Source organism: Carlito syrichta, unplaced genomic scaffold (genome assembly GCF_000164805.1).
Source record: "Carlito syrichta isolate Samal-C Ts95f unplaced genomic scaffold, Tarsius_syrichta-2.0.1 Scaffold314289, whole genome shotgun sequence".
Taxonomy (NCBI): domain Eukaryota; kingdom Metazoa; phylum Chordata; class Mammalia; order Primates; family Tarsiidae; genus Carlito; species Carlito syrichta.
The window spans coordinates 375,175-401,165 of record NW_007258385.1 but is presented as its reverse complement, the minus strand read 5'-3'; the positions used below and the strand labels follow the sequence as shown (position 1 = coordinate 401,165).

The window sequence follows — 25,991 nt, the reverse complement described above, 5'->3', positions numbered from 1 at the left end:
AGCTACCTTCTCACCTGAGCACAGACTTCACGTGTGACTCCTGCCTTTCATCTTCCCGACTCCACTCATTTCTGAAGTCTCGTAGGTCACCACCTTTCCCCCTGCCCCTTCAGAGGACTTGTTGGATACGTTTAGATTCAGAATGTCACATTGTGCATTCTGTCCTGGGATTCCTGATCTCCTATGTGATTTTTAAACATTGATATACATTCAAGTGTAATCTTTTTAAAGTTTTATGGGTTTTGACAAATGCCCAATGTGTTGTACTCACTGTTAGTGTCATACAGAATAGTTCTCCCTCCCTCAGGGATTCATTTCTAACTTCTCACAGATTTCACCTTAGCAATACCAGTGGCACTCTCTTTAGAAGATATCCATAACCTGAGAATTTACTGCCTCTACTGCTGCCACCCTGGTGGCAGGCTTTTTTTTTTTTAAACCAGACTTTTGACTGGTAAGGTGGCCTGTTTGCGGGTCTGCCTGACCTCGCTCTTGTTGCCTGTAGTCTCTTGTCTACACAGCAGCCAGAGACACCATTTTGAAGTGGGTTAGATCATGTAATTTGTTTGCAAGGAACCTTCCTAGTGCTCCCCTGCTACTCAGAGAAGAGGCCTGAGTCCTTATGATGGCCTATACTCACTGACTCTCTCCTTGATCACGAAGGGCATTCCTGTGTCAGGACCTCTGCCCTTGCTGTTCTTCTATCCCAGGACATTGCTGTGGATGTTTCAGTGACTTATTCTTGTGCTTCCTTCTTGCTTCTGCTGAAATGTCACCTTCTCAGGAGGCCCTTCCCTGAGCACCTCATGAAATAGCACCTCCTTCCTCCCTCCATGTTTTCTTGTAACACTCATCCCTGACATTATGTTTCATATGTTGGAGTGCTTCCATTTGGATGGAAACTCCGTGGAGGGACTTGATTAATGCCTGGCAGATGGTAGATCATATTTGTCCAGTGGATGAATGTTGCAGACCACCAGTGTCTGGCGTTCAGGGATGAGCCTCACAGTATCAGCAGCCTCATAAAATTACTTGCTTTGCTTGGTAATAACTAAGTGTGCACTTTTTGTTAGGTTCTGATAGGGGTGTGAAAGTCTCCCAGTGTGTAAAAGCCTCCCTCTTGGGCAAGTCAGGAGCCTTCTGAGCTGGATACCAGCATGGTCAGTTCTGCTTTGACTCACTGGGAGACCCAGGGAAGCCCATGACCTTTCAGCCCCTCCTCATTGTTAAATGACACAGTTGGTGAGGCGTCTGCTCTTGCTTTGGAGGTGGAAACAAAGGCATAGTCTTCGTCAGTTACCAGATATTTATTAGTCTGGCCCTGGGGTAAACTCAAGATAGACACAGGAACCTTGCTGTCCAAGAGATCACAATGGATCAAGTAAAAGACAATAGATTCCAGTTAAATATTTCTCAAACAGTAAGAAGAGCATTTTAATCTGGGCTCGGTGGCTCAGCCTGTAATCCCGCGCCTTTGGGAGGCTGAGGTGAGTGGATTGCCTGAGCCCGCGGGTTCGAGACCCGCCTGGGCAGCGAGACCTCATCTCTACAATAACTAAAAAAATCAGCCGGGCGTGGTAGCGCATGCCTGTAATTCCGGCTACTCGGAAGGCTGAGGTGGAAGGATCGCCGGAGCCCAGCAGGTCGAGGCTGCAGTGGCCAGGAGCGGCCACTGCACTCCAGTCTGGGCGGCAGAGTGAGACTCCAACTCAAAAAAAACAAAACAACACAAAACAAAAAAAGAGCATTTTAAAATTGGATACAGAACATACATTCTTGGATGTAGATGGATATTGAAAAGTCTTCAGGGCACAATGCCGACCCTCACTAATATGATACACTCTGATATTTTCTGTTGTCATTTATTTAAAGAGCTAAAAGTGCAGGCTAATGAAGTTAAAAGAACAAGTGCTGATTGCAGCTCCGATAGCTTTTGTGGCTTAGGAAGGGTTACAGCCTGCAATTTGGAGACCACTGGTATAGTGGGTGAGTGCCCTGGCTTGGGAGAGCCAGCTTGAATCCTGACTCTGCCACTTAGCACCATGTTGTCCCTGGGCAGGTGGTGGAACCTTCAAGCCTGGGTTTCCGCATCGTCACTGGTAACTCCCACTCCCAGAGTGCTTGTGAGGTGAGGTGATGGCACAACACCCGGGATGTGCTCGACGCTGATGTTGGAACAGAGCCTGTCACAGTGTCTCGGGGATAAGTGCTTCCTGTTGAGGTCTGGAGAGTGAGCAGGATTTGTGTGACTTCTGCCATCAAGAAAGGAAAACCCAGAAGCACTGGCAGGTGGGCTGGGAAGTAAAGCGCAGAGGTGCCGGGAGAACCAGAGGAGACTTTGAAGGCACGTCCAGGATGTGTCACAGCGCCCTGTAGCCTGGAGGGAGCCTTGGCCACATGTCTATATAATTAAAGTTAAATTCAAGTTAAAAATTCAGTTCCTCTGTAGCCATTGCCACAGGGGGCTGGCAGCTACTGTTCGGAGAGCACAAATATTGAACATTTTCATCATTGCAGAGAGTGTTATTGGATGTGCTTCATAATATCCTAACAGAAGTCTTGCGAAGGAAGTAGAAGTAGATAGGGCATAGATTTTTCTTTTACGTTGAATTTATTGTTTCAATAACAGTCCACAAAATTAAAGCTCAGTGACTCCTTCACCTTAACAGCAGCTATGTATATTTCTGTGGCCTCTTTTGATCTTCAGCCCATGAAATCAGCTTAAAGATGGTTGCAGGCACAGATTTTATACAATTGCTTACTTTTCTTCAGTGTTCCACAAAGTCTCTCCACTGACCTGATACACGATGTGTTTATTTGCCGTTTTAGTGAGGATTATACCATGATGCACCAGCGTTGGGCTATTTCCTCATTGCTGGATATCTCAGTTGCTTCCTGTCTTTCAGTGTTATGAATAGTGCCGCTGTGAACTTTTTTGTAACCGGAGGCTTTTTCTTCTTGTGAATTGTTTCCTTTCTATAAATTCTAGGAAGTAAGCTATTCAGTCAAAGGATAGAATCACTTTTATGACTCTTGTTATATGTTGCCTAATTGCCATTTAAAAAAAAACCTAATGTGTTATAGCTTTGATTAGATGTTGTTACTTAGCTCAGGAGACTAGTGGTCAAGAGATTAGGAGCCCAAGAGGGTCGGTGCTCCTGCATCCGATTCTGCCCCATGTTTCTATTGCACACTGCAAAGATTTGGAACAGTGTTGCTGTTAGTTAAACTACTAATTAGCCTGAGTATGTGTAAACCGGGTAGGCTTGGTACAGCCTTAAGCACAAACTTGGGGCCAAACATATTTAAAAGAGGTGCACGGTGAGGAGTACACAGCTTTTTACACTTGGTATTCAGGGCGGTGCCCACAGAGGCTAGACGCTTTTTCCTGTGACACCGTTCTCACACAGGGGAATTGACTTCAGGGCCAGTTTATGAATCTCCCCGGATAATCTGCCTGGAGTCTGAGTGTCATACCTTGTATTTGACCAAAAATGGTATTACTGAGTTCAGCGCTCTACCTGATTCACCACACTTGGAGCCAGATGATGCTGGGTTCTTTCCAGAAGTTAAATCCTTCCTGGGAGGATGAAGATCTGCCAGCTCTGAGAATTCTGGGGGGGGTGCCAGGGAATGGCCTCAGACTTTGAAGGCCATTCCCAAACTAGAAAGAACTGATGTGAAAAGTGACCGCCGCCCTGTTGGCCCAGGCACGCAATCTTGTGACCAGGTTAAAGGGAAGCAATATTTATCTGTGTAAGTCCCACTGTTTACTTAGAAAGTCATTTTTATTATTCTCCAGTGCGAAACAGGGAGGTAGCAGAGCTGAGGTGGAGGAAGAGCTGAGGTGAGGTGGCAGAGCTGAGGTGGAGGGCCTGTAGGGTGGTCTCTTTAATTCAGGCCATCCCATGGAATGCAATACAGGCCATGTGTAATTTTACATTTTCGAGCAGCCACATTTAAAAAGTAAAAAGGTGTGGTGACTGACGCCTATAATCGCAGTGCTTGGGAGACTGAGCCGGGAGGATTGCTTGAACCCAGGAGTTTGTGACCAACCTGGATGAAACAACATGATCTTGTCTCTAAAAGAAAATAATAAAGAAATTAGCCAGACATGGGGAGATGCACATGTAGCCCCAGGTACTCATGAGACTGAGGTGGGAGGATCACTTGAGTCTAAGCAGAGGTGATTGCATCATTGCACTCCAACCTGGGCAGTAGAGCAAGACCTTGTTTCTAAAAAAAGAAAATGATTGCATCACTGCGTTCCAGCCTGGGCAACAGAGCAAGAACCATTCTCTAAAATTAACTAACAAAGCCGGGCTGGGTGACTCAGCCTGTAATCCCGCGCCTTTGGGAGGCTGAGGTGAGTGGATTGCCTGAGCCCAAGGGTTCGAGACCCGCCTGGGCAGGCGAGACCTCATCTCTACAATAAAATAAAAAAATTAGCCGGGCGTGGTAGTGCACGCCTATAATTCCAGCTACTTGGAAGCCTGAGGTGGAAGGATCGCCGGAGCCCAGCAGGTTGAGGCTGCAGTGGCCGAAGCGGCCACTGCACTCCAGTCTGGATGACAGAGTGAGACTCCAACTCAAAAATAAATAAATAAATAAATACATAAAATTAACAAACAAAAAAGCAAAAAAAAAAAAAAAATTGGTGTTTTGGTGGCAAAACAAAGCTTACCATTTTAACCATTTTTAAGTATAAAATGCAGTGGCATTTGCAATGTTGTATAACCATCATCAACTTTTCTATCTTCCCAAACTGAAACTCTGTACCCATTAAACAGTAATCCCCTATTGCACCTGCCCCCAGCTGCTGATCACCTCTGTCCTACTTTGTGTCTGAATTTGCCTGTCTAGGTGAGTGGAGCCATACAATATTTGTTGTCCTTTTGTGTCTGGGTTATTTCACATTTATTTATTCAGTTCTCAAAGTTTCAGTGTCTTCAGGGTTCATACATGCGATATATATTGCATGTATCAGAATCTAGTTCCCTTAGTGACTGAATAGTACTCCGCCGTATGCGTATAGACTCTTAGTTGTGCACATCTTTGACTATTGTGAATGACGGTGCTATGAGCATTGGTGTCTTTTCCTCTAGGTTTTTTGGGAGTTGATTTGCTAGATCCTATGATGATTAAGTGTTTAACTTTTTGAGGAATCACCAAACTGTTTCTTCAAGGGCTGCTCTATTTATATTTCCACCAGCTGCATGAGGTTTCCGGTTTCTTACCAGCACTTTCTTTTCTTTTTTTTTTTTTAATGACCGTACGTGAGTATGAAGTGGGACCTCATTGTGGTTTTGATGTGCATTTCCCTAACAACTAATGATGTTACATGACTTTTCATGTGCTTACTGGCTATTCATATATCTTTTTTGGAGAACTGTCTCTTCAAGTCCTTAATCCACTTTAAAATTGGGTTGTTCTGGATTTCTGTTATCGTAATTGTGTTACAGTTCTTTATATATTCTGGATACTAGACTTTTATCAGATATATGATTTACAAATATTTTCTTAGTGCTGGGATTATAGGTGTGAGCCTCTGTGCCCAGCCAAAAGTTTTAAATTTTTATGTGGTCTAAGTTATATTTTCTTTTGTTGCTTGTGCTTTTGATGTCATATGCTAGAGGTCACTGCCAAATCCAGTGTCATGAAGATTTACTCCTGGGTTTTCGTCTAAGAGTTTTAAGCTATATTTTAAGTGCTTGAATTTACATCTTTGACCTATTTTGAGTTAATTTTTGTAAGTAAGGGTCCAACTTTGTTCTTCTGCATGTGAATATCCAGTTTTCCTACCACTGTTAGTTGAAAAGATTTTCCTTTCCCCATTGGATGATCTTGGCACCCTTATTTGAAAATTGGTTGACCATAAATGTGTGTTTATTTCTGGGTTCTCTATTCTATTTCTTTTGTCTGTATGCCTATTTTTTTTTTTTTTGGAGTTGGAGTTGGAGTCTCACTCTGTCGCCTAGACTGGAGTGCAGTGGCATGTTCTCAGCCACTGTAGCCTCGACCAGCTGGACCCCGGTGAGCCTTCACCCTCAGCCTTCCAAGTAGCCAGAACTACAGGCACACGCTACCACACCTGGCTAGTTTTTGATTTATTGTAGAGACAAGGTCTGGCCAAGTTGCCCGGGAGGTTCTTGAACCCACGGGCTCAGGCAGTCCTCTCTCCTCGGCCTCCCAAAGTGCTGGGATTACAGGCTGAGCCACTGAGCCCAGCCACCTGTTCTTATACCAGTACCACACTGTTTTGATTACTGTAGCTTTGCAATAAATTTTTTTTTTTTGAGTCAAGGCCTCACTCTGTTACCCAGGCTGGAATGCAGTAGCACACTTATGGCTACCATGGCCTCAACCTTCTGGGCTCAGGCGATCCTTCCACCTCTACCTCCCAAGTAGCTGGAACTACAGGTGTGTGCCATCACACCCAGCTAATTTTTTTATTTATTATACAGACGAGGCCTCACCAAGTTGCCCAGGCTGGTCTCAAACCCCTGGGCTCAGGCCATCCTCTCTCCTCAGCCTCCAAAAATGCTGGAACTACAGGCGTGAGCCACCACACCCAGCTAATTTTTTTTTTTTTTTTTTTGAGTTGGAGTCTCACTCTGTCGCCCAGACTGGAGTGCAGTGACTGGGAGCGGCCAACCTGCTGGGCTCGACCTGCTGGGCTCCGGTGATCCTTCCACCTCAGCCTTCCAAGTAGTCAGAATTACAGGTGCGTGCTACCACGCCTGGCTGATTTTTTGATTTATTATAGAGATGAAGTCTCGCTGCCCAGGTGGGTCTCAAACCCGTGGGCTCAGGCATTCCACTCACCTCAGCCTCCCAAAGGCGCGGGATTACAGGCTGAGCTACCAAGCCCAGCTAATTTTTTGACTTATTGTACAGACAAGGTCTTGCCAAGTTGTCCACGCTGGTCTCAAATCCCTGGGCTTAGGCCATCCTCTCTTGGACTCCCAAAATGCTGAGATTACAAGCATGAGCCACCGTGCCTGGCCTGCAATAAGTTTTGAAATTGTAAAGTTGGGCCTCCAACTTTGTTCTTTTTTGAGGGATGGGGTCTTGCAGTGTCACCCAGGCTGGATGGAATACAGTGGTATGATCATAGTTCACTGCAGCCTCGAACTCCTGGGTTCAGGTGATCCTCCCACCCCAGCCTCCCAAATAGCTACAACTACAGGCATGTGCTACCACTCCTAGCTAATTTTTAAGTTGGTTTTTTTTTTATGAGTTGAGGTTCTGGCTGTGTTTCCCAGGCTGGTCTTGAACTCCTGGGCTCAAGCCATCCTGCTGCCTTGGTCTCCTAAAGTGCTGGGATTACAGGTGTGAACCACTCCTGGCCTATCAAACTTTGTTTTTTAAAAAAAAATTGTTGGGAGGCTGAGATGAGTGGATTGCCTGAGCCCACGGGTTGGAGACCCGCCTGGGCAGCGAGACCTCATCTCTACAATAAATCAAAAACTTAGCCGGGCATGGTAGCACATGTCTGTAGTTTCAACTACCTGGAAGGCTGAGGTGGAAAGATCGCAGGAGCCCAGCAGGTTGAGGCTGCGGTAGCCGGGAGCAGCCACTTCCCTCCAGTCTGGGAGACAGAGTGAGACTCCAACTCAAAAAAAAAAAAATTGGTGAAATTAAATTTTTTTTTTTGAGTTAGAGTCTCACTCTGTCACCCAGACTGGAGGGCAGTGGCACTCTCCCGGCCACTGCAGCCTCAACCTGCTGGGCTCCTGTTATCCTTCCATCTCAGCCTTCCAAGTAGCCGGAACTATAGGCGCGTGCTACCACACCCGGCTAATTTTTGATTTATTGTTGAGATGAGTTCTCACCAAGTTGCTTGGGTGGGTCTCCAACCCGTGGGCTCAGGCAGTCCTTTCACCTCAGCCTCCCAAAGTGCTGGGATTATAGGCTGAACCACCGAGCCCGGCCAGTGAAATTAATTTTAATAATATAATTTATTTAGCTCAATATATAATTTCAATATGTAACCAATATAAAAACATTAACGAGCTATAGTACATTATTATTTTCATGCTAAGTCTTTGAAGTTGGGTGTGTATTTAACTTAGCATCTCAGTTCAGAGTAGTTACATTTCAGGTTTTAATCATCTCATGTGGCTCATGGCCACCATACTGCATAGCTCAGATTTAGCAGAAAGTTTCACTGTGGCACAAATCTCTGAAAACACAAAGGGCTTCGGAGGCAGTTGGCCCGGTTCCAAAGTACACTGCCCTTTTATCATCGGGGTGGACAGTGTCTGCCTCCTCCCATGGTAGAGGTGGAGCAGGTCAGTGGTCTCAGGGGAGGAGGAGAGTTGTAGAGGTGATACGTGAGCCCAGCCTTGGAGGTGAGTGAGGGCTTCACCAAGCAGTCAGAGTGGGGAGGACATTGTTGGCAGAGTGCAACTTGGGCAGAGGCCTAGGGTTTTGAGAGAGCTCAGTGCTCTTGGAGAACCACATGCAGGTCTTTCAGCTTGACCAGGCTATTGGAAGTGGGGGCCTGCTGGGGGGAGGCTAGAGGCTAGAGAGAAGGATTGAGGCCAAAGTTGCCTCCACTGGCTACCACTGCCCCGTCATTCAAACTGCTAGTGTTTCTTGTTTAGCCCATTAGCAGTGGACTTCTCATCTGCCCTACTCCCCCACACCTCGTGTCCACCTTGGCCCCCCCCCCCCATTTTCCCTCCTCCATTAAAAGAAAAGTCAGCGGGCTTGGCGCAATGGCTCAAGCCTGTAATCCCAACACTTTGGGAGGCCGAGGCAAGAGGATGGTCAGAGCCCAGGGGTTCAAGACCAGCCTGGGCAACTTGGTGAGACCTCATCTCTACAATATATATATTAAAAAAAAAAATTAGCCTGGCATGGTAGCATGCACCTGTAGTTCCAGCTACTTGGAAGACTGAGGCGGAAGGATCACCTGAGCTGGCCATGAGTGAGCCACTACACTCCAGCCTGGGTGACAGAGTAAGATTCTGACTTAAAAAAAAAAAAAAAAAAATATATATATATATATATGTCACTTCTCTGCTCAAAACTCTTCAGTGGTTTTGCATTTCATTCAATCACATTGGATCCTTCAAGGTCTACCCCATCCCTCTGATCTGCCCTCTTCCTGATCCCCTCTCCCTGGTTATGTTGTCTTCATTTCTCACCCAGGCCTCTATGCTTGCTTCTCTCTCTGCCTGGACTATGGCTCCCTCAGATCCACCAATGGCTCCCTTGGCATGTCTACCACTTTATTCCCATCTCTGTCTTAGAGTGGCTCTTCCTGTTACCCTGTACAAAATAAATTGATGCCCTTCTTCAGTTTTTCCTAAAACACCTGGCATATCACGTCTCCATGTGCTCATTGTCCTGAGCATGTCAGCCCCAGGAGAGCAGGGGCTTGCCTGTTTTACTCACTCTTTCGTGCTTGGCATTCAATAAATATTCATTGAATGAATGCCTAGATGAATAATAAGTGGATCAACAGAATCTGAACACAGCAGGCCTTCAGTAGATGTGTGTTGATTTGAGGCTTTTTTTGGAGTTGTTTACCTTTGCAGTTACTTATTTTCTTTAACTTTATATTTACAAAACTTTAACCATACAAAAAAATTGTGCAGGGACTCTATGTCCTCTTCTTAGATTCAAGAGTTGTTGCTATTTCACCATAGTTGCTTTCTGTCTTCTTGCATGTGTGTGTGTGTTTGTACAAGCTAAAGGGCAGTTGTAGAAATGTGACATTTACCCTTTGCATTTTATAGGTTCGCTCCTGAGAGAGTGAGTCAGAAGAGACCTCAGGAGCAGACAGCGTGGGCCATGGCTTCCGACCTGGACTTCTCGCCTCCTGAGGTGCCTGAGCCCACTTTCCTGGAGAACCTGCTGCGGTACGGACTCTTCCTGGGGGCCATCTTCCAGCTCATCTGTGTGCTAGCCATCATTGTACCCATTCCCAAGTCCCACGATGCGGTGAGTCCTTCCCTGGGAACCTCAGCTCCTCGAAGGGCCAGGCCGGGTTCTAGGTACTCAAAGCAGACACCACTGCAGCTGAGGCTTGCAGGGCTATACTGGGGCTTCCTGGCTTAGTGTGCCCCTAAAGTCCCACACAGATGGAACCACATAGCTAATACTTTATTTGTTCACATACCGGTTAAGCAGATTTTTGTTTTGTGCCTACTACATGCCAGACTCTGCTGAAAAATGTGGTGTCTGCCTGCCCTCAAGGAGTTTCCAGTCCTTGGGAGGGAAGGCAGATACTAAAAAACTATCTGCCTGTGCTTCCCTGAGAAGTATGGGGTGCAGTGAGGGTGTACAACAAGAGAGGAGACCTGATCTTACCCTAGGGCAGGAGCTGGGCTTTGAGAGTGTTTGAGCCGAGACTGAAGGAATGAGTGGGCTTTGCCCTATGAAGTGGGCAAGGGGCGAGGACATCATTCCAGGGAAAGGACACTGCATGTACAAGGGACCTGAGGAATAAAAGAAATGAATGAAGGTGACTTTGCACAGAGGGGCATAGTGGAAGTTGCAACCAGAGGTGTGGGCAGGGCCCAGTGGGTTTTAAGTAAGAGAATGACATCATCAGATGGCTTTTTTTGTTGTTTTAGGTCTTCTGTAAGTGTCATTATTTTATGACTATATACTGTCCTACCAGCTTTCTTTCCTATCTGTATTTCCTCATGACTTGATTTGTTGGCGAAAGCAGGTCATTTGTCATCTGTTATATTCATGTCCCAGGATCTGGCTAATTGCTTCTCTGTGATGTCATCTTTTTTTTTGAGTTAGAGTCTCACTGTGTCGCCCAGGCTGGAGTACAGTGACATGCTCATGGCCACTGCAGCCTCGACCTGCTGGGCTCAGGTGATCCTTCCACCTCAACCTTCCAAGTAGCTGGAACTACAGGCACACACCACCACATCTGGCTAATTTTTTGATTTATTATAGAGATGAAGTCTTGCCAAGTTACCCAGGTTGGTCTTGAACCCATGGACTCAGGCAGTCCTCTCACCTCAGCCTCCCAAAGTGCTGTGATTATAGGCATGAGCTACCATGCCCAGCCTGTGATGTCATTTAACAAGTTTCTCTGTTTCCCACATTTCCTATCAACGGGAGGCTCATCCATAGGCCTAATTCCGTTTAATCAGGTTATGTGGTGCAGACACCTCATGGCTGGTGCCGTGTGCTTCCTGCTGCGTGCTGTCAGCAAGTGTATAGTGTCTGGCTGCCATGCATGTAGAGATTCCAGGATCGATCATTGACTTCAGATGGTGTCAGCGGATTCCTCCATTATAAAAATCCCCCATTAATCTCTCACCTAAGTAGTTTTAGCATCCATTGATGATCATTGCTTTGATCCATTACAGTAAGTCCCCTACATTCAAACTTTCAAGTTGCAAACTTTCAAAGGTGTAAACATGTGTCTGCATGTCCAGTCACGTAAGTTCACATGTCTGGTGTACATACAGCCCCCATATGTCAGCTGCTGTACTGTACTACTGTACTTTTCAAGGCACTGTACTGTAAGATTAAAAATGTTTTCATTTGTGTAAAAATACTGTAAACCTATTACAACACAGTACTATATAGCTGATTGTGTTAGTTAGGCACCGAGGCTATCTTTGTTGGACTTACAAACAAATTGGACCTATAAATGCACTCTTGAAACAGAACTCATTTGTATCTAGGGAATTTACTGTGTTTCCTTCTGCATTTGTATGCTCAAATTCTTGTTGGAGACCTTTTCCTCATTACCTGTATGGTTCTTTTTCCCTTTATTTATCAATTTCCAAAGTAGTGAGCTCTGGCTCTAGCAGCTTCCAGTGTTGACCAGTAAAGCTTCGGTTTTCATATCATTTTGAACATATATTTTTATATATTTAATATCTTTTAATTAGTTTGTTTTCTGATGCTCATATTGTCTCAGTGGGAGTCCTTACAAGTTGGCATCTTTGTTCCTTGTCATACTGCATTAGTTTTTTATACCTTTCTTGCTCCCTGGCTCAATAAGATGTCCCAGGCTCATTTTTGGTTTTTTGTTTTGAGTTGGTGTCTCACTCCATCGCCCAGGCTGGAGTGCAGTGGCACACTTATGGCCATCCCAGCATTGACTTGCTAGGCTCCGGTGAGCCTTCTGCCCCAACCTTCCAAGTAGCCAGAACTATAGGTGAGTGCTCACCAAGTTCCCCGGGCTGGCCTCGAACCCGTGGGCTCAGGCATTCCACTCGCCTCGGCCTCCCAAAGTGCTGGTATTATAGGCTGAGCCATCAAGCCTGGCCCCCAGGCTCATTTTGTACATTTCCTATCCCAGTTCCTTTTATTTCTCAATTTTCAGAGTAGTGAGTCTGGGTGTTCAGCATAAGCCATATTGTTGACACAGTTGAGGCACAGTGGGCCACTCTTATCATTTCTGGGAATTGTGGAAACCACCAAAAGCCAAGGTACCAGACGCCAGCCAAGGGCCAGCCTTGTAAGCAGGCTTTTCTTTTCTTTTTTTTTGAGTCAGGCTCTCACTCTGTTGTGCAGGCTGGAGTGCAGTGGCACGCACATGGCCACTGCAACCTTGACCTGCTGGGTTTAGGCAATTCTTCCACTTCAGCCTTCCAAGTAGCTGGAATTACAGGCATGCACTACCACGCTCACTAATTTTTCTTGATTTATTGTAGAGACAAGGTCTCACTAAGTTGTCCAGGCTGATCTCGAACCCCTGGGCTCAGGCAATCCTTTCGCCTTAGACTCCCAAATGCTGGGATTATAGGCGTGAGCCACTGCGCCCGGCCACAAGCAGGCTTTTCCAAGGTTAGCAGTTGGTTAACTCTATTGTGCATACCTACAATGTACTAATTATAGTTTAAAAAAAATTTTTTTTTTTTTGAGTTGGAGTCTCACTCTGTCGCCCAGGCTGGAGTGCAGTGACATGCTCACGGCCACCCCAGCATTGACTTGCTGGGCTCTGGCGATCCTTCCATCTCAGCCTTCCAAGTAGCTGGAACTACAGGTGTGTACTACCATGCCCAGCTAAAATTTTTTTTATTTATTGTAGAGACGAGGTCTCACCAAGTTGCTCAGGCTGGTCTTGAACCCGTGGGCTCAGGTAATCCACTCGCCTCAGCCTCCCAAAGTGCTGGGATTACAGGCTGAGCCACTGCGCCTGGCCATAGTTTTAAAATTGAGTTGTTTTTTACTGCTAATAAGACAACTCAGAATAAATGTAAGATTTCTTTGTGGTTCTTTTTTGGCCTTAGAATTTGTCCCTGTAGGGATATGTGGTTAAACTCCTGTGTTTAGTCATGGTTTTCTCTGTTTAGATCTCCCACTATGACAGGTTCATTTGCTTTAATTTGTTTTTAATTTTTAGGGGTTTTTTTTCCTTTTTGATTTTGTTTTTTAATTTATATACAGTATTTCCCAGCATTCACAGAAATTTCCTTTAATCTCATTATCCTCCACCCTGTTCCCTTCCTCCCCAAAAGGAACCATTTTTATTACTTTGGTTTACCTGTTCTTTGTTTCTTTTTGAAAGCATAAACTAATGCATATGTGTGTGTGTATTTGTATTCCCCCCTTAGATGCATAAAAGATAGTTTACTATAAAACACAAGTTTTGCCCCTTTCTTCTCCCATTGACCGGTGTATACTGTACTCTGGAGATCCATATATCTTGGCTATCACTGTGTCCTGGAGACTTGCTTCTGTAGCTGGGAGGATGATGGGGATTTACTGATGCGACAGGGAACCCATCCACACAATGGGGAGCTCTGACAAAGGAGTGGGCTTGGGGTGGGGCAGGGAAGGAGCATGCCAGGTTCAGTTTTAAACAGATGCTTCTGACGTGTCCAGGTGGTTCTGTCAAGAAAGCCGATAGGTTGGCAGGTCTATGGCAGGAGGAAGGTCTGGGCTGAGTGTTGAATAGTATTTGGGAACTGAGAAGATGTCGTTGAAGTCATTTGAGGGTATGAGGTCTCCTGGGAAGAGAATATGGAGGGAGATAAGAGGGCCTATGATAGAGCCTTGAGGGGCTTCAGCACTTAGGGGTCAGGCAGGGGCGAAGGAGGGTAAAATCAAAGGGTAAAATCTTAGTGAACTCAACAGGCTTATGGCCTCTGGGTTGTTCTGTCCATTTCTTATTCTGGTATTTTGAGAAGGAGGTCACAATTGGAGTTTTTCCACCCACAATTATATCACATGTTAATAGTGTGATTCCTGTGCTCCTGGTCTCTGTCCTCACAGACATGGTGTGCTATTGGGTATTATAAATAACAAACATTTTATTGTCATTGGCTGCTGATGAAACCTGCTGAGAGTCCCAAGGGAGGAAGGTGATGAATGTTCTTGTTTTATAGGCAGAGATGTGTGGCCATTAGGAGAGCTGGAAACTGCTCACCTCCTGTTGTGGTCTTAACCCTTTGAGGGAAGCCTTGAGGCCTGGGTCAGGTCGGCAGACTTTCAGAAAATGGAGCACTTTACTGCTCTCTGGGGATTTTAGTAGCATAGTAGGTTAAGGTCCTTTGAGGAAGATCTGTCAGGAAGTTGACAAACAGCTCAGACATATCCCTCCTTATCCCCTGCCCCCACCCCACTGCCATTTCGAGGTTAATTTGGGACAACAGCTTCATCTTTTTAAAAATAAATATAGTGCATCACATCTCAGTTTTTTTTTATTCATCTTGCATTTAAGGGAACGAGGTTCATACGAGTGAATTGTCCTCGTAACTGAAGCTTACTGTGTTAACCTGTTTTTAGCTGTTTAATGGATCAGTAGCAAAAACAATAGTACTGTGGACCTAACTTTTTTTTTTTTTTTGAGCTGGAGTCTCACTCTGTCACCTAGACTGGAGTGCAGTGGCCTCCTGGCCACCGCAGCCTCGACCTGCTGGGCTCCGGCGATCCTTCTGCCTCAGCCTTCCAAGTAGCTGGAACTACAGGCGCATGCTACCACGCCCGGCTCATTTTTGATTTATTGTAGAGATGAGGTCTTGCCAAGTTGCCCAGGCGGGTCTCAAACCTGCGGGCTCAGGCAATCCACTCACCTCAGCCTCCCAAAGGCATGGGATTACAGGCTGAGCCACCGAGCCCGGCCGACCTAACTTTTTATCGGTGCATGTGGGCAGCAGATGGCCCCCTGGTACACGGGCATTCTGCCATGAATTTTCCTCTGTGTGTCCCCAGGAGATAGCCCTTCTCACTCCCAAACTCCTAGCCAGGTGAGAAGGAAACACAGATTCTGTGGTAACAGGAGCACAAAGAGAGTGCTGAGGCTGTGCTGCCTGGAGGTGGTGCCTAATAATGAGCTGGAATTTGGAATTCTGCTGGGGAAAGGGAGGACAGGGGTTTTAACTAGGTACCTGACCGCTCAGGGAGGAAGGGAGCCTGTGGGAGCAGGGCCAGCTTGTGGGACTCTGGCAGCCTGGAGGCTGTAGGGAGCTCCGTACCTGGCAATGGAGGTGGCGGGAGGACCCAGAGAACAATCTTGCTCTCTTTGCTGTTTCTCTTAGGGCAAAAATCATCCCTGTTTCTTAGCCTATAGAAACAAGGTTTATTAGTGGCTTTTTGGGTCAGAAGATAATATTTTTGGCTCTAGATGATGGGAAAGCCTTTGAAAAGCAAAAGAATGTCTTTCCTGTTGTTCCAGTAAGCCGATTTTTTGCAACTGGCTTATGACTTCAGTACTTAAATACTTAGCAAATTATTTGAAAGCTCTTTTGGGGGTAATCAGGGAAGGAGAAAAGTACACATGCAAATGCTTCCCACCCCACCCCCCTCCTTTTTATAGTAGGAACAAGAACCAATTTGAAAATCAGAATCCCAAGCCAAATGAGAAGTTTTTCTCACTGACACCTCATTAAACTAAGATCTGAGAAAACAAACATTTGTTTGGGCCTCGCCGAGTCCTGGGCCACACTTAATCCAAGCAGTTTTCTTGTAGGCTGGGTTATAAACAGAAGATAGTAAATCCTTATACCTTTCTTTCTAGTCTGTCTTTCTAGTCTGGGATGGCAGGTATGTTCTGTCTCTTGTTCCCAAGTTTGATTGATTGTATGGTGACCTTGGTGAAAATGATTCTGGGGCTGTTTCTAGGCATCATTGATCAATGATGTTAGCTATGAGCAAGGGCCTAGGGAGGGATGGTACAGATTGCCCACTCTTGGGCTTGCTTGCAATTCTTCAAACCATTTAGAGAACTTTGCAAAGGCCTGGACCGCACTCATACAGATTTTGATTCAGTCGTTCTCCGAAGTCTTGATCAGTGGTTTCTTAAAGAGCGGGGATGATGCTAATATGCAGCCACTGGTCTAGGCTTTAGGTGATTTCCCTGAGGCACAAACCAATTTTAGGGGGACAAGAAATGTTCAGCTCTAGATGTGTGATAGCAAGACATCCCACATGGGAAAGGAAGAGCCAGCAAGAAGTTGGGGATAGAGACTGGGAATTATTTTTAAAACTTGGTTGTATCATTTGAAAACTAAGAATGAGTAGCTGAGTTTTCCAAGGGAAATTAAGATTCAGGAACAGTTTGAATTTGGGGCACGCCCAACTTGCTAGAAAGTAGCATCTGTGCAGTGTAGACATACTAAAAAGTTGCAGGTGCTGGAAGTTGTCTCAGAACCCAAGAGCATGGATGCAGCTGGGCCTCTGGAAGGGGATGGGAACCGGACACTTGCTGCTCACCACCTGTATGCCCTCTACTCCCTCCCATTCTCTCCTTCACTTCTCTCCCTAGGGCCCTGCTTCTCTGCTCACTGTCTTTGTGGTGAGAGGAAGCATAATTACTGACAGCTCCCAAAACTGACACCTTTCAGCTGCAGCATCATAGAGAGAGGCTGCCCTCCTGCTTAGTCCCAGTTCTCAAATCCCCAGGGAAGGAACTGTGGCTGACCCAACTTGGGACAGCTATGGCCAGTGCTGGGGAAGGGGTCCTATGGAGTGACTACTGAGGGAGAGGGGAAGGTCCCTTTGGATTTCCATCCCCACTACCCCTAGGAGACACACAGAGCAGTGTCCCTGAAACCACTGCGCAGTCCACAGAGAGCACGTGTGCAGCCAGTTTCCAGAGATGACTGAGGAAAGGCGGCCTAGCTCCACGACTGGGCCGTGTGCAGGCTGCTCTCCTTCAGAGACAGTGTCCAGCAGAACACGATTCTTCACCCAGAGCAGTTCCTGGCTTTCTTTTTTTTTGAGTTTGAGTCTCACTCCGTCACCCAGGCTGGAGTGCTGTGGCATGCTCATGGCCACTCCAACGTCAACCTGCTGGGCTCCACCATCCTTCCACCTCAGCTTTCCAAGTAGCCGGAACCAAGTAGGTGTGCGCTACCACGCTCGGCTAATTTTTTTTTTTTTTTTTTTTGAGTTGGAGTCTCTCTCACTCTGTCGCCCAGACTGGAGTGCAATGGCCGCTCCCAGCCACCGCAGCCTCGACCTGCTGGGCTCCGGCGATCCTTCCGCCTCAGCCTTCCAAGTAGCTGGAACTACAGGCGTGCACTACCACGCCCGGCTAATTTTTGATTTATTGTAGAGATGAGGTCTCGCCAAGTTGCCCAGGCGGGTCTCGAACCCACGGGCTCAGGCAATCCACTCACCTCGGCCTCCCAAAGCGCTGGGATTACAGACTGAGCCACCGAGCCCGGCCTAATTTTTTAATTTATTGTAGAGATGAGGTCTCACCAAGTTGCCCAGATTGATCTCGAACCCTTGGACTCAGGCAATCCACTTGCTTCGACCTCCCAAAGTGCTGAAATTACAGGCTGAGCCACCAAGCCCAGCCGAGCTCCTGGCTTTCTAAGGACATCCCTGAATAGGTTCCAGGAGTCTGTGGACCCCCTGAAGTTGTGTAAAAAAAATGGGATGTTTATATGCCCAGGTACGTATTCTGGGGAGATAGTCTATAGCTCCTCTTTGGAGCACAGTGGGAAGTGGGAGCCATGGTCCAGGAGTTTCAGGAATGGAGAGTGAGGAAGTCAAGGGGAAGTGCCCTCTCCTCCCTTCCCGCAGACCTCCTGAACCTCCTTGGGGTTAGTTTCTACACAGAAAGTTGATCCAGTCAGCTCTGAGCAAGTTCTGCGCCTCCTGGAGCAGATAGTCAGCAGTGGTTGAACTGGCAGCAAATCACAGGCTCTCCTGTAGCGTCCGTGTTGTCTGTTCCCGTCTCCTCGTGTTTCTGTCATGTCTCAGCTGCAGCCTAGCATGCAGGTACTTTCACCTCCACTCTGGTGTGTGTTGGTTCCTGAGTCTCTTCTGCTCATGGGCACTCTTCCTGTGGGAAGTTCTGAAACTTGGCTCCAGCAGCTTCCCCAACAGGTGCTGGCTCTTGGAGCAGGGGATTTCAAGACCCCACTAGATTTCGGGGCTCAAAATCTTCAGGGCTCTGCCTGTCTCTCCTTCATCTGACTTTCCTGGGAGTATTGGCTTCCTTCTGATACCCTTGCCATGTGTTGGGTGAGATGGCGGCAGCAGCCACCATCAGTATCCTTGCTACTCGTGACTGATGAGTGGGAAGCCCTTTCCCTACCTAGGACTCACTTTCCAGATCTCACGGAAGGCCCCTGCTCAGGCCTGCTCGGCCACATACACACTCCTTGCTGCACAAGTGGGAAGGGACTGAGTACTGCTCCTGGCCAGGCCGTACTTGACTGCCTGCTCCTGTGTCCACAGTGACTGAGAGTTCCCTGGAACCCCATGGGACAGGGAAAGGGCAGGGCCCTGATGGAAACGGGGTACGGAGCAGGCAAGAGCAACAGAGGTGCAGCCTTGGGATCTAGTGGAGGACTCACTACAGTTGATGGCAAGGGTGACGGCTTTTGGCGTGATGCCCACACAGACTCCACTGTCAGCCAGAAAGAAGCTCTGCAGTTTGGAGCCCTGCGAAGGATGGAGCCTTCCCATGGCACAGTGGCACAGTGCCTAAGGTCAGGACCCTTTTGGAGAATTTTGCACAAGAGTTTTGGTTTTAAACCAGGTTCCTTGTTGCCAGTGAGGGCTGTTGTAAATCAATAATTACCTTGGGCAAGCGCCTGCCCATTCTTTCTACTTTAGGAGACAGACTCAGGGAACCATTGTGTAGTTGTGATCCGTGTCTTTCTGAAGCGTGGGAGGAGGCTACAGCTGAGGTGGGGGGGGCAGGGTGTTCTTACTTAACAAGTTGTTTCTGCGAGATTGCTCTGTGGTGGGCAGGGTGAGGGTGTGGACAAGCTCCCATCAGCCCCTGGCTGGAGATGGGTACCAGCTGGTGGGAGAGACGGCTGGCCACAGGAGCAGCCGCAGACCAGCCAGCGGGAGGGGCCTGCGGAGTTGTGCTGAGTTGTGTCTGGAATGAGCTCCTAAGGCTGTTCTTTCTAATCACAGCTTTCCTTGCCCGCTAAGCACACGCTGGACTCCCTGTCTCTATTTGCCTTGTTGAGCCCACATGGACGACCTCCCCCGCTCCTTGTTTCAACTGATCCCATTCGCTCCCCCAAGGCCAGGGATAGTTCATCACTGCAAGGTCTTCTCAGCCCCCGCTTTGCTCAGATCCCTGGGTGTGTGTAGCAGTGGGATGGATCTGAGTGCCTTCCTGCCCTTCACCTTCCTGAGCCATCAGAAGAGGACACCCTGCCCAGCCCGTGCAGGTTTCGGAGGGTCCAGTGAGACATGGTGCACACGGATGCTGAGCAGAGCATCGTGGCTTCTTTGCCTGGACCATTCACAAGGAAAGATTGCTTTGGTCCTGATTTATAGGACTCAATCCACATTGAACTGAATAGTGGAAATCGTAAAATTCAGTGCACCTTCCCTGCTGGAAGGGATGGGATGCACTGCAGCACAGGCTCGATTACTGAAGCTGATGAAGAGCAGCAGTGTCCCGGCCTGGCAAGCAACTGCAGAGCTGCTTCATGACCGATGAGCCTGTGTCCACAGAGGACGCCTCACAAGCCCAGGAACCCCGGCAGCAGGGGCTCTCCTTCCCACTTAGTGGTGTGATTGCTGTGGAAGCTTAAAACGTGCCTCCAGCTTCTAGGTGGGGCCGCAGGGTTTATGGTCTGCACCTGCCTGACTGGTGCTGGCAATGTACGTTTGAAGAGAACTGGAGAGTCAGCCCTTCATTCAGAGTCATTCCTGTCAGTGAAGAATTTGGAACTACAGGCTCTGTGTGGCTAGGACCCCAGGATCCAGGCCACATGTGACACAGCCGCCTTTGCTGGGGACATGTGGCTGTGCCGTGTTGGGCCAGTCTCGGTCTCCGGGGGCCTCAGTCTCCTCACCTGTAGAATGTGGCTCACAGTGGCTGGCTTGTCAGAGTGACTGGGAGGCTGAGCTGACAATTGGGACACACCCACATGGTACACATCCGCCAAGGGTGTGTCCTCTTCTTTCCTCCACTGTGACTGGTACAGCGCCTGCGTGTGCTGGGTTCAGGGATAGGTGATGAGTGCTGAGCACTACACAGAGGATGAAAGGGGCAGAGGATCTGGGGCATGCTGGCTGGCCAGTAGCCCAGAGTTACAGGGCAGCTGCACGAGGGCCCTGCCTGGAGATGGGGCCAGGGTAGAAATGCAGAGGCCTGAGCCTGTGCTGAGTCATGAAATTTACCTCAAGAAGAAGAGCCAGAGAAGTTCTTAAAGCAGAACACAGACATGATTTCTGCTTCAAGAAAAGTCATTGTTTAAGGAAAAATGACTTTAAGTCCTGCTTTAGGAAAAGTGACTCCGAAAGCAACATAGAAGGTGATAAGACAGAGGGACAAAGGGCAGGAGCACCTGTGGGAGATGGTGCACTGAGTGGCTGTCTGGAGACCGTGGATCTGAGCTGGGCAGTGGAGTGTGTCCAGAGGGGCCAGCGAGCCTAAAGCCCCTCAGAAAGTAGAAAGGCAGACCTTGGGGACAACTGGATGCGTGGGTATGAGGGAATGGCAGGGACTCAGAAATGACTAGAGGTCTCTAGCTTGGGTAACTGCGTGGGTGACAATCCTAGAAACTGAGATGGGGAAGGAAGGAGGAGGTCTGGGGTGCGGATAGCACATGCAGATGAGTCGATAGCTGTAACATGCACACACACCCACAGGACTGCTTTCAGCTGGAAGAATAAGGCGTGACTCTGGAGCACTAACCTGATTCTCTGAGTCCAGTAGGAACTTTAGTCATAAACAAGGGGGCTTTGAGTGACCCATCGACAAATAGAGTCTGGAACAAGCTGTTCTTGTCATTCATAGTCACTTTGTGATTCTGGGGGTTGTTAAACAGAGAAAGTTGATTCCACAGTTAACTCGTATTCAAGGTATCCACAGCCCTAAGGACCCCAGGAAAACTGGGAGAGGCTGTACCGGATAACCCTGAAGAGATGGGATTCAAATCCTGGCTCTGTTCCTCACCAGCTGAGACCTTAGCCATGTTATGTGACCTCTCTGAGTGTTTTCCTTTGTTTATCAAATGGGGCTCATTTTGGTACCTTGTGAGGCTAAAATATGTTCAGACCACATAACACAGGGCCTGGTATAATAAGTATTAGCAGCTGTTGTAGCTGTTATTTTTATTATTATGTATTTTTTAGAAATGGGGTCTCGCTGTGTTGCCCAGACTAGAGTGCAGTGACTATTCACAGGAGTGATCATAGTTCACTGTAGCCTCAAACTCCTGGACTCAGGCAATTGTTCTGCCTCTGCCTCCTGAGTAGCTGGAACTCCTGGCTGGACCCGCGTGCCTGGCTATTGTTATGATTATTGGTGGTCATATTTCAGCAGGTATATTGTGTGCATTTTAGGATGTATGTATTTTTACTTTAGTGTGTGTGTTTAGCCATACTTTAGAGCATGTGTGTTGGGTTTTAATCTGCTTGTGTTCTCTGCCCATGGGGAAAGTGCTGTCTTTTCATAGGGATGAACAAGAGTGAAGTTCCCATGATTATGGGAGACCTTGTCTGTTCTTTCATTTCTTTCATTCGTCCAGCAGCTGTTGAGCTCTCCCAAAGAGCTCATGGGCAAATAGGGGAGACGGACATGAAAACAGATAGCTATGGGAAAATATTGCGGCATTATAAGGTTCCTAGATGCCTGGGGTAGGGGTGGAAGAGGAGCTGCCTCAGGCTCGTGGTGGTGGAGCAGAGAAGAAAGGCTAGACAGTGAGTAGGAGTGCCTTCCTGGGCAGGGCCAAACCACAGGGAGCAGTCCGCTGGGTGACAAGGAATGAAAGGTATTCCTCTTGATAGAGGTGACCAGTGAAAGTCCTGGGGCCTGACCCAGTATGGGGGTGGAAGTGGCCTCCTTAGATGCCATCCCAGCTGTGGGACATGAGGCTGTGGTGATGGAGAGCCATGGGAAGGCTTAAGCTGGTAGGTACAGTGGTCAGGTCTGCACTTCAACACAGTTTGGCAGGTACATGAGGAATGCGCTGGTTGGCAGGGAGTGGATCCGGTGGGGCTTGCATGCTGGAGAGAGGCAGAGTCCAGAGGTAGAGGGGGTCAGATCCACAGGACTTGGGGACCCACTGGATGGTGGTGGGGAGCAGGGAGAGGGTGCATTGCTCCACTGACAGGAGGAGGGCTAGGCCTGCCCGAGAATGGCCTCTTCTGGGTCGGGGATAGTAGAGTTGAGGTGCCTGGGAGGTGCCGGTCTTAGTTGTTGGCAGATAGCTGGATCAGGGAGAGGTGTCTGAATGGACAAGATGCCAGAGAGAGGGCCTGTGGATTGAGGGAAGCACTGGGGCAGCAGCTGGGTGTCACCGTCCCTATGATCTCTGAACCAGGCCCCATTGAAACCAGATGAGGTACCTACCTTGAGCTCAGAAGGTGGGCTCCATCCTGGAAATCCGGGCAGGCCTCATAAGCTGTTTTCTTTTGGCCAGTTTACAAAAACAGTATCAGCCTGGGGAGACCTTCAGATTGGTTGACTTCTGGCTGGTGGAGTGAGGGAATCCAGAGCTATAACCAGAGACCTGTCAGACAAGGGGGAGATGATCACTCCTTGGGGCCTTGGTCCCCCAAGCCCTTGATAGCTGGTATCTTGCCTGACTGGCTGGAGACAATGATGGCCGATAAGAAGAGCTGACAAGCCTCTGGACTGGATCTTAGGTAGGGATTGCCCCTGCCCAGTGTGGTCCCTACTCTAGGGCAGAGGCTTGGGTCAGGGACCAATAAGGGGTGAGCAGGGAAGATGAGAGTGTAAAGCCAGCTGGCAACCAGGGATTGGCAGATCAAACACAGAGGGGTGTTCTTCTCATTCAGCAGTGTGTTCCCCTTAGCAATCCTAGTCTGCTTTTAATTTTCCCATTTCTAATAATGTGGGTACTGAGAAACATTTCCCTATCATAGGACCAGGCAGCAGGGTGGTGGGGGCCATGGGGTGGGCACCTGAATAAAGGGGCAACCACTGCTCAGCCTGTTGCTGCTGGGAATCAGAGCCAGTGTCTGCGGATATTTAGTTTTCTTTTTTTTTCTTTTTGAGTCAGAGTCTCACTCTGTTGCCCGTACAGTGACACGCTCATGGCCACCGCAGCATCAACCTGCTGGGCTTAGGCGATCCTTCCACCTCAGTCTTCCAAGTTATAGGCACACGCCACTGTGCCTGGCTAATTTTTTTATTTATTGAAGAGATGAGGTCTCACCATGTTGTCCAGGCTAGTCTCAAATCCGTGAGCTCAGGCAATCCTTTCGCTTCCACCTCCCAAAAGTGCTGGGATTGCAGGCATGAGCCACCACACCCGGCCGGATGTTTAGTTTTCAAGAGAAGCTAGGAATACAGATTTAATGGGAACTCTCCCAGTTGGCTTAATTTTTAAAAAATAAATACTACAAGCCAAATGAAGTCTGCTTGTGGGCCGGATGAGCCCTTGGACTGTGGTTCGTGACTCTGGGCCAGCCCAGCTTCTCTAATGTCCTTTCTGGCCACAGTGCACTATGAGTCGTCACAGCGCACTATGAGGTGTCTGAAGATAAGAGGACACCAGGCAGGAGCAGACAGTCAGTTCCAGGTTCTTCTCCGACCTGAACCCAGGTGGCCTGGGGCAGTCTGTGTCCCTTTCCTGGAGCTCGCCTTCATCATCATCATCATCACAGCAGAGGCCAGACTACATCTAGCGTTCTGAACCCTTTTTCTCTTAGCAGCAGAACTTTGTTTCATTCAAATCTTTTTTTTTTTTTTTTTTGGAATTGGAATCTCACTCTGTCGCCCAGACTGGAGTGAGTGCAGTGGTCTGCTCACGGCCACTGCAGCTTCAACCTGCTGGGCTTAGGTGATCCTTCTGCCTTGGCCTTCCAAGTAGCTGGAACTACAGGCTAATTTTTTGATTTATTGTAGAGATGAGATCTCGCCAAGTTGTCCAGGCTGGTCTTGAACCCATGGGCTCAGGCAGTCCTCTTACCTCGGCCTCCCAAAGTGCTGGGATTATAGATGTGAGCCACTGCACTCGGCCTCATTTAAACCTTACAAGAAACAAATCACAGTGTACAAAACAGGTGAAGAATCAGGGCTGCCACAGTTGCAAGCAGAGTCTGGAGTTCTGCCCCGAGGCTGCCTCTGTTCTCTAGGGGGCGCCTCTGCCGGGCTCCACAGAGTACAGTGTGGTGGCTGCTGCCTGCCACTGGCTCACCCACCTCCCAGCCCTGCTGTTCTGCAGGTTGAACAGGAGAATTGCAGTTGGAGAGAGAAAGATGCAATGGGTCTGCCCCATAGCCAGCTTCTCACCCAGGCTTTGTCCGGTCCCAGGCACAGGGTGACCAACTAGCCACTGGGTGCAGCTGCCATTTCTTGGTGCTTTCCATGTATTTTTGCCTTCTCCTATCGGCCTTCTAAGTGTACATTGCTGTTTCCATTTCATAGGTAAGTACATCGAGGCACAAAGGGGGAGGTAAATCTCCCACAAGGTCATTGGCGGTAAAGTGAAGGAGCTCCACTTAGGCCTGTGAGCCTACACAGGCCTCCCTGTATCTCCCTGGGAGCCGTACCACTCGCTGGGGCAGTTCCACGCACGCATGGATCCTGGACCCCAGTGCTGATGGACTCTGTCCCCGTGTGTCTGTGACATGCTTCAGTGTGCGGATCCTTCAGACATAGTCTCATTTTGCTGGTGTCGGTCTTGGTCCATCTAAGCCTGACTCTCCTTTTTATCACTGTGCAGGAGGCAGAACCAGCTGAGCCCAGAAGTGCTGAGGTGACTAGGAAGCCCAAGGCTACGGTTCCTTCTGCCAACAAGAGGCCCAAGAAGGAGACCAAGAAGAAGCGGTAGAAGAGGAGGCCTGGGGAGCCAGTGGGCGGGGTGGGGCCTTGGGGGCTGCCCTCCTGGGAACCAGCATCCTGTTTCCCTCTCCATCCCAGGCCTGGAGTCTGAGATGGCTGCAGTGCCCTCTGAACACAAAGATTCTGACAGTCATGACAGTCCCCAGGCTCCAGCTGGGCTGACCACCACTTCCTCTTCCTTCTGCTTCTGTTTAGAGTCAAGGGGACTGAAATACACTGTGAGCGGAGGCTGTATTGGGAGTTTTGTTCCAAAGTCCAGTCTGCTCGCAGAGTCATGTTTTCTTATCATGGCAGCCAGCCTTCAGTCCAGCCCCTGGTGGGCTTGCACTACGTCTTGGAGTCATCTGATGCTGACCAGCACCCTCTCCTATTATGTGTATGCCGCAGATCTCCTGCTAATCAGTCACTGTTGCCTCTGCTGTGTGGACAGAGCCAGGCCTTGCCTATTCGTTGGGGCCACAATGCTGGGGCCATGCAGTGCTAGTGATCTCACCAGCTGCGACAGCTAGGGCCAGGAAACAGCTGGCGTGAGAGCCAGCACAAGGCCTGAGCCAAGATAATGCCTGATTCTCTTCCAGCAGGTGGAAGGGAATGACTGAACGAGTGTATATTTCTTGGACACAAATTTTCTGAGCCTCTGAAACAGGAGGCTTGCCAATTTCAGACCACCTCTTTTCACCCCATCTAGCACCTTTCAGGGTGTGCCTTTTGACTTCTACCCAAGCATCCCCTGCCCTTCAATTCCTTCATCCCTGACAAGTGAGGAAAGTTAACTGGGTGAAGTGAAGGTTAATAAACAGTCCCACATGCTGAA

The 25,991-nt window shown here is 48.3% G+C and overlaps 1 protein-coding gene across 1 annotated transcript; it reads left to right on the top strand.

The window, feature by feature from the left end:
• MANBAL (mannosidase beta like) lies at window positions 1-25,991 on the top strand. The gene is made up of 3 exons (XM_008071311.2): window positions 1-81; window positions 9,750-9,954; window positions 25,059-25,991. The coding sequence occupies exons 2-3, from the start codon at window positions 9,805-9,807 to the stop codon at window positions 25,164-25,166; spliced, it is 258 nt and encodes an 85-aa protein (XP_008069502.1). The 5' UTR covers window positions 1-81; window positions 9,750-9,804; the 3' UTR covers window positions 25,167-25,991.

Coding starts and splice junctions, on each gene's coding strand:
- MANBAL (XM_008071311.2), top strand. CDS start 9,805: ATGGCTTCCGACCTGGACTTCTCGCCTCCTGAGGTGCCTGAGCCCACT. Junction 9,955..25,058: donor TTCCCAAGTCCCACGATGCG/GTGAGTCCTTCC, acceptor ATCACTGTGCAG/GAGGCAGAACCAGCTGAGCC.